This window comes from Rhagoletis pomonella, unplaced genomic scaffold (genome assembly GCF_013731165.1).
Source record: "Rhagoletis pomonella isolate Grant_MI unplaced genomic scaffold, Rhpom_1.0 Rhpom_scaffold_00002, whole genome shotgun sequence".
In the NCBI taxonomy this organism is placed as follows: Eukaryota; Metazoa; Arthropoda; class Insecta; order Diptera; family Tephritidae; genus Rhagoletis; species Rhagoletis pomonella.
In genome coordinates, this window is record NW_023458556.1 from 1,155,572 (window position 1) to 1,164,497 (window position 8,926).

Consider the following 8,926-nt stretch of genomic DNA (forward strand, 5'->3'; position numbering starts at 1 on the left):
GATCTACGGGCGACGCGGGGTCTACTGGTGCATTATGGCCAACTGATTCATTCGGGTTTACTGGAGCACTAGGATATACAGGTGAGGCGGGGTCTACTGGTGCACTGGGTCCAACTAATTCATTAGGGTTCACTGGAGCACTAGGATCTACAGGTGACGCGGGGTCTACTGGTGCATTGGGGCCCACAGATCCATTCGGGTTCACCGGAGCACTAGGATCTATAGGCGACGTGGGCTCTACAGGCGCATTGGGGCCAACTGATTCATTCGGGTTCACCGGAGCACTAGGGTCTACAAGCGACACGGGGTCTACTAATGCGTTTGGGCCAACTGATCCATTCGGGTTTCCTTGAGCACTCGGATCTACGGGCGATGCGGGATCTACTGGTGCATTGGGGCCAGTTGTTCCATTCGGGTTTACTGGAATATTGGGATCTGCGGGCGCCGCAGGGTCTACTGGTTCATTGGGACCAACTGATCCATTCGGGTTCACTGGCGTACTCGGATCGTCAGGCGACGTGGTATCGGCTGGTGTATTCGGGCCCTGTATTCCATTCTCAGTAGGACTAAGCTCGTTGCTAGTGAAAGGTGGATCATTAACGCCTGTGGGAATAGTGGCATCGCCCAGTCCTGTAGTAGTTTCCCAAATGGTTGTTTCTGAAACTGGAATTTCAGTTGTGGTTTCGACGGAAATTAAAGTTGATTCTTTAAGTGAACTTGTCACATAGATAGTGTTAACATCGTCTAGAGTACTGGGATCAGCTGTAATTGTCGCTATCAATGTCTCATCAGTGTCCAAGATGGTGGTGGCGTCAGTGGCGTCTGTGGCTTCGCTTGGAAAAGAAGTTGTTTCTGCTGGAACAGTTGTCGTTTCCTCCGGGAGTACAGTGGAGTATAATAGCCTGTTTGGAACGGCTGATGATTGCGGCTCAAGCGTGTTTACATCTGTTTCAGTCGTTGTACCATCTGTTGTGGTATCCCAAATAATGGCATCCTCTGTTGAATATGTAGTCCATATTGGCCCACCAGCAGCGGTGGTTGCGTCCGCAGGAATACTTGGCTTTTCTTGAATTAGAGCAGAGGATGAAGCTGCTGGCTGTGAAGTAGAAGTGATTATTAAGTTCGTAGAATCGGAACTTAAAGAAGTTGACTGAAATGGTGCTTCTGTTGAAGGTGAATTGAAAGCTCTTGGCTGTGTATTGATCAAAGGAACTGCTTGAGGTTCCGCCGTGGTCGACTTAAGTGGAATGCAAATTTCTACGCCATCGTTTACGCAGCGGTGATTGGGTGGACACTGGATGGCGTTACCGGTAGCAAAGCTATTACCTTGAGCATCTCCTGCGCAGCCTTTATAGTTGAGGGGACCAACGCAGACGTATGCTTTACCGTAGCAGTTGATGCCTTGAGCCTGTTGCGCTGTAGCTGCAGAAGCGAACTACGAAAGAAAAAGGAAACCACATTAGTTTTTGTATACATATGTATTACTTTTTCTAGTTTGGATAAATTTATTTTTATTTAATTCATCTGTTCATAAGTTTCCCACAACACTTGCAAAATTTTTCCTGATAATTTTGTTCTTGAATACTCTCAGAAAATCGATATTTTTTTTAATTAATGCATTGATTAAGTGTTTGAATAAACTCTATTCCATAATGATCATTTTGAAACTCTTTTAAACACGTTTTAATTTGCAAATTTTTAAAAAGTATTACCAGTAGCAGCAAGGCTAATCTAGTGAATTTCGTCGTAGTCATCGTTGTTTTCGAAAATTTATTCGTTACTAATAAGTGGCTGCGACAGTCTTGGCCTTTTATGCGAAAATTTTATCTTGGCACACTTCGTTCAGATTCACTGTCAAGATAAGATCAGAAAACTTACGAGTAAACCGTTTTGGCGAATTAGAGCAAACACTTGTCAAGATAACACCGATAGCTAAACTAATAAGTAGTGGCGGATGTGTTGATGAACTGCAGAATTTATGATGCTGCAGTTAGGCGGCTGATGGCTTTGGCTTGTTTCTCTGGCTATAAAAAATAGAAACATATTTAAATTTTTCATCAAGATAAGATTAAAGACATTGGATGGCTGCAGTCGTTATTTTATTTTTTTTGTTATTTTCTTCTACATACGTAATCAAATTATTCCCCATGATGCAACTTGGTGTGTACTTAGTGATTCATTGCGTGTATTTTGTATTTATTTGTAGCAACATAACTAAACATAAAAAATCCATTCAATATCTCAAAGAAAGTCTCTTGGAATAATATAACCGTCATGACCACTCTTTCAATATAAAAAAATTTTAAATTTTATATGTCTTCACTTCATTCCTTTTTGCGTAGAAAAACAAACTCTCGATTACGTTTCAAGACCAGAGCGAATTTCTGTAAGATCATACACGGCAACCTCGGAGCGTGCTTAAATTGTGGAGAGAACATTTAACTACCCCTTTAATTATTTATTTATTTCACCTCGCTTTCTTACATTAGTAACTTGATTTTTTTTATAACCGAACAGGCTTTAGCACAATTGCAAAAATTTGGCACAAAACCTGTTAGTTTTTAAATTATTCTTCTGTTAAAGTTTGATTTTTTTAATTTTTTCATAAAAATAAAAAAAAACTGTAACGATTTCCCTAGCGGAAAGTGATGTATATATGTTTTATGGAGAATTTTATTAGCTTTCATTTGTCGTATTTCGTATTAAGATCGTTAAATTGGTTCGAACGAACCACTACTTTTCTAAGCTGAATAACGGTAAATTGCAAATATCTCGAAAACGTATCCATAAAAAATAACTCGATTTTCGGAATCACTGAGCAATTCTACATAGGAATTTTATGGAGCCATCCAGAGAACATTTTTGCTGTAAACCAGTGTTATAAGCGCGTACAGTTGCTGGTGGGTGCCAACGACATCGACATGATCTGTAACGAAAAACGCGAAGCCTCTTCTGCCTTTTCCGAGTTGGATAAGGGTGGCACCCATGTCACTGTTGTTTGCTAAAATTTCGATAAAGTAAAGAATTCTATTTATTTGGGATCCAGCATTAACACCGACATACAATGTCAGCTCCAAAATCTGACACGGACTCACTTTTGCCAACAAGTGCTTTTTTGGGCTGAGTAGGCAATTGGAAAGTAAAGTCGTCTCTCGACATACGAAAACCGCACTCTATAAGACAGTCATCATTTGCGTGCTCGGTTATGGCGCAGAAGCATAGACAATGAACACAACCGATGAGGCGGCATTTACAACGTCGGCGCGTCCGCAGACGTTGGGACGATGAGCTGTATGAGCTTTACAACGAAATACATACATATGTACATAGATATAGTGCGATGTGGTACAACACAGCGACCATGTCATTCGAATCGACAAAGACGCTCCAGCTGTGAACTTATTCAAGTCGGGAACCCGCTGGTGGTAGCAGAGGAACAACTCCTCTGCGGTGGAAAGACCTGGTGAATTTGCCATTTCCGATTGGCGTCAGTTGGCGCAGAAGGGAAACGAACCTGGCCAAAATAGCTTAAGCGGTTACACGCCAAACAAAAAGATGCAAATTATGTGTTAAGAAAGTTCATTGAGAAAGGCCAGCGACCCAATCAGTACCTTAACATCATCCCTTCGAAGTACAGAAATATGTACTTATAAGGCCAAAAAAAGTTCGTTCATATTTTTTTTATGCCTTTTAAACTTTAGCCTTTTTACGAGAAGTATCTTGGTTAACAAATTTCATTACTGAGCGGCCACACTTGCTAGTTGTAGGCTGCAAGTAAAAAAATCGAAAGCCGCCTGCAAGCTGCTTACGCAAGTGCAAGTTGTCTGTGACAATAACTTTGTTCGCGTATAACATAACTACTGTCGACCCAGTTTTTGGGTTAAGAAACGGAAGCCATCGGTAATGTGTTGTACGGGAACCCAGCTAATATCCACATTTCATAGCAGGCTTGACATTAAGACTATGCTTAAGTGTTGTAGTTGTAATTTATAAAGCTTCACGAAAACGCTTATTGCACGAGAACTAGTGAAGCCATTTCAAAACGAAAACCGTATGCACGTACGTACATATGTTGATTGCCGTTCTTTTTAACCGAATTCCAAAAAAGGAGGAAGTTATCAGTTCGTCGGAATATTTTTTTTTTATGTATGTTACCGCATAACTTTGGACTACGTCAACCGATTTCGATAATTCTTTTTGTATCGGAAAGGTAGTGTCTCATAGGTGGTCCCATACTGGTTAAGATCCGATCAGTGGATCATGTGATAAATATATATATATATATATATATATACCGACTTCAACTCTCATAGTCGGCTTTTTTTGCTAAAAATTACTTGTCGTCATATCAGATCTGTACCGTTCGTTCGATTTCATTATATGAGGTATCAAATTATAGGGCTTGGCCTGCAGATGTGCAGTAACTTCTTCTTTTTTCAAAAAGATTTGCCACCTGATAAAAAAATTAAATTCAAATTATTTTTAAGTTAAATCAATAATTACACTATGAGTATCGATCGAAATGGTCTTGAAAAGGCTTTATTTATTAATTATATGTAGGAAGATTGCCACCTGTTTCAAAAAGCAAGCTCGACTTAAATAAAGGCAGAAAATTGAAATGTATATCCTGATATGGATGTCAGACGAAAGAGGTTGTGATTTGAAAATATTTTGGAGAGGGTTGCCACCTTGCTACAAAGTTAGATTCAATATAAGCAATAGGTTAAATAGTTAAAATTGCTTTGAAGAAACTTGATTTCCAAACTGCATGTAAGAGTGTTGCCACCTGATTTTATAACAAAATTCAAATTGAATTAAGAGTCAGACGAAAAAGGTCAACGAGGTTTTGGTTTACAAATAATTTGAACAGGAGTTACATCTGTTTGAAAAGTTGAATTAAATCAAATTATATGAAATATTGACGCCAAACAAAGGAGTATTAAGAAAAATTTTGTTTCGGCATTTATAACATTAAAGAGGGTCTCCACCTGAGTAAAAAGTTGATCTGAAATTATATAATAAGTCTAATGATTATTAAGGAATGGGTATATGTTAAAAATGTTTTTTTCTCGACTTTCTTTAAGAGGGTTGCCATATATTTTAGAAATTAAATTCAAGTTGAATTAAGGGAATTAGATATACAATTTAAATATGTGTCGCAATATGTGTGTCAGTCGAAAAGGGTGTAACAAGGTTTTGGTTTTAAATTATTTTGAATAGGGTTGCCACCTGTTTTTTAAATTAGAATTAAAACTATTAAAATATGACGTGAAACGAAGGTGGTAATATATCCTTGGTGTGGATATTAATAATATTTAAGAGCGTTGCTACCTGTTTAAAATATAAGAGCGTGGTCACGTATTTAAAAAAAAAGGTTAACTTACTTCTTCAGGCACATGAAATATGTAGGTATCACAATAGGTTCTTTCCCTAAGAATCCGGACCGGATCCGGCAATTAGAGAATAAGCGAAAAGTTTGCTCTCAAAAATGGAACATAATCCAGAAGTACGGGAACGCAAAAAAAAACCGCATTTCGTGCCCAGAATTTGAGAAACAGTTGATTCGCGTTGTTTTTGTCATTTAAATGCGAACACTTGGAAATTGAATTTTCGTTTCACAAATTTGATTTAAGAATATAAAGATTGAAAATACATCCACTCTCATAAATGTGACCATTATGATTATAATAATTGTGATCTTAAAAATTTAAGGACTAAGATTACTGTAATCGTAATCATGAAAAACATGATTACGAATACCGTAATTGTAATCCTTAAAATTTTAAGATTACAATTACCATAATTGTAATCATGAAAATTACGATTGCGGATACTTTAATTGTAATCCTAAAAATATTATGATTACAATTAATGTAATCGTAATCAAGAAAATGTTGATTGCGATTTTCTAATTTTCTGTAGATGTTTAGTATTTAAGTAAATGAGCGGAACTTTCACCGAAAAGTATGTAAAATTGATTTGAATTTGAAGTAATAAAGTTACACCGCGGCCGCTGTGGTGTTGTGGTTAGCCGTGCACGCTACCATTGCGCAAAACTATCGATAGTGGCGCCATTCGATAGTTTGAAAAATACTATCGATATTTTCGATAGTATCGTAATACTATCGTGTTGCATATGTAGGGAATCTTACTATTGTAATCGCAATCCTAATTTTCATGATTACAATTACGGGAATTGAAAACTTAAAATTTTTAGGGACTACGTGGTAGTAGTCGTAATCGTTAAATTTTAAGGATTACAATTAAAGTATTCGCAATCAAGCATGTTATATTTACAATTACAGTGCTCGTAATGCTGAAAATTTTCTGGATTACTATTACAGTAATCGTAATCCTAAGTAATCAAAATGTAATCGTAATCATAAAGTGCCCAGGTCTGCTTTTTACTTTGTTTTTCTTCGAAATTGACTTCGAAAAATAATTGATAGCTGGCAATGCTGCACATGTTTCCGCAAGGGTTGCAACATGCGGATTTTTCGTTTTTCGTATCGTAGCCACGAATTACGAAAATTCGGGTTCTAGAATAAGAGTGTTATACTACAAGCACGAAGAAGACGAAATTATACAAATGAACTCACTAAATGGGGAAAAGTACATTTAAACGAAATAATATTCACTTAAACAAATATTTAGCGTAAAGGATATTTATTTGAAGCAAGCTAAAAGAAGCAATGGCAAAATAAATTTGCCACAGGGCGAAGACGACGTCGCTCTGGCGAAGTCATTTTGGTGAACTCGAAACGAATCCGTTTCTTCGAACCCACAAGTTTTTTTAGGAACCTTCGGTCTGGGTTGGACAAGTTCCACGCCCACATTGTTATATATCTAAGTATAAATAAAAGTCATTCATTTGAATAGTAAATCGTTTTTATTGTGACAATTTTTTATTATGACAGAATATGGAATCCACAATGTACACTTGTACGAAAATTAAGCCACCTACATCTTTTTTTCAGTATTCATAATATTCTTCATATTAGTTTTTATTTTTTTTATATACTTTTTTTTATAAAGGTACAGTTCACTCTATTGGCCTTATTAATAAAAGATAAAATTTGTGGGTATGAAGTTCTTTTAAATTTGGTATAAAACTGTAGTTTTACTTTAAATTTGGTATAAATTTTGAGCATCGTTTTGCAGTTCGCCGGTATATCGTTTTTGCGTACTGCAGGGGAGTCGTTTTGGCGACCCGCCGGCGAGTTGTTTTTGCGACTCGCCGGCGAGTCGTTTTTTCGGCCCGCCGGCGAAGTATGCTTTTCATTCTACGGCGAGTTCGCCGGCGAGTCGAACAAATTGTTCACCAAAACGAGTAGGAAACGACGTCGTATAGATACGTTTGTGTATACATTCACCATTGTGTATACCAAACCGTACTGCCATATTATCAGTGACACAAACTAAAAAGAGCGGATCATAAATTGAACCAGATTTCTACCAGGATCATATCGTTGTTGTTGCATTTGTGTGCCAATTTTTCATCAGGATCCGCATCCCACGGAAACACAGCAAATATATATGTGATGAAAATAGAAAAAAATATGGAAACGTTTGTATGTATGTAATATACATTGTTGTTGTGTGAAAGATATTTTAAAACAGTACAATATGTTTTTAATCAAAGATAGAGCTGAAAACAGTAATATATATGAACTTGCCTTAATTTTTCTCATGTTTTTTTTTGACATAATAATATACAAACTTGAGAATTTATTACGACCATAACTAACTGTAGAAGTCCATGAGTCACTTAGTCGCAAGCAGTGTGTGGGTTTACTTGTTATCTTAACGCGGAAAATGTAAATACATACTTTGCTGATCCAATGACGTCATTGTAATAAACTGATACATACACACACATATGCATATGCACCAACTTACGCAACCCGATTAACTTGACTAGGCACATATTTTCATCAACACTCGTTCTAATATGTATCTGAGCAGTGTCTAACATGGGCGTACGTAGGTACGGGCTAAGGGGGGTAGGGCCCAAGCCCCTCCATCCCCCTCCCATATTCCAAAGTTTCATTGTAAGTTTCTTCCTACTTATGTATTCATAATCAATTTCCAATTCAAAAAAGTATGCAATAAATTAAAACTTTGGGTGTCTTCACATCCATTTCGGTAGTTTTGGTAAACTGCTGGTTGTCCCTCGATAATTTTATCAACTGGGAACGTTCTTTTCTGCTTACTTTTGTTAGTCTGATAAACAGTAATTTACTTAAAATAAAGGTATGATTATTATCCTTTAATGTTTTGTTGCTGGACAGGTTCCTTAACACAGTCAAATCTTTTGCCAATGGTCTAACTTTGGCCAAAGCCAATTCCAATGAATCATTGCAAAGGATTTGGACACAATAAAATCGATGTGCTTCGCAAACGTTAGATTGGAGTCAAATTTACGCCCAAGTAAGTCTTTAATTTACTTCGTACCTTGTAAGAAGAAAGATCGGATTGGTTCTTCGTGCTGATAATCGATTTAGCATGTAATTTACTTTTCGTATATCCAGTTACACCTAATCGAACTTCATCGCAGAGCAATGGAGGGCCCTGGTGCTACGGGTCCCCGAGCAGTTCGCATTGTGGTGGGAATATATGCTACCTCATTGCTCACGGTGAGCTCTTGAAATTTCGGTACGAGCAGCGCCAACCTCCTGTCAGATATGGTTCAGTGGCACAAACCTCCGACTCACAGCGTGTCAAAATCAGCCATCTAAGTTGATTGCTAAAATTCCTGTTTACAGTTTTTGAAATGTTTGAGGGAACTAAGACAATTTTGATCAAAATGAGTGGACATTTGCTTATTATTGCTCCAAATTATATACATATTTACAATTTGCTAATCAATAACAAAGTAAAATTAGAAAAAATCCTAAAGTATTATTTTTTGGGAGAACCTTTTTTT

At 37.1% G+C, this 8,926-nt stretch overlaps 1 protein-coding gene across 1 annotated transcript in view; it reads right to left on the reverse strand.

The window, feature by feature from the left end:
* LOC118734386 (nascent polypeptide-associated complex subunit alpha, muscle-specific form-like) overlaps positions 1-8,926 on the reverse strand; it is a 79,348-nt gene that overhangs the window by 2,817 nt on the left and 67,605 nt on the right. The window contains exon 2 of the mRNA XM_036464110.1: positions 40-1,435. Coding sequence (XP_036320003.1) covers positions 40-1,435 — 1,396 coding nt within the window. The remainder of the gene's footprint in view (positions 1-39; positions 1,436-8,926) is intronic.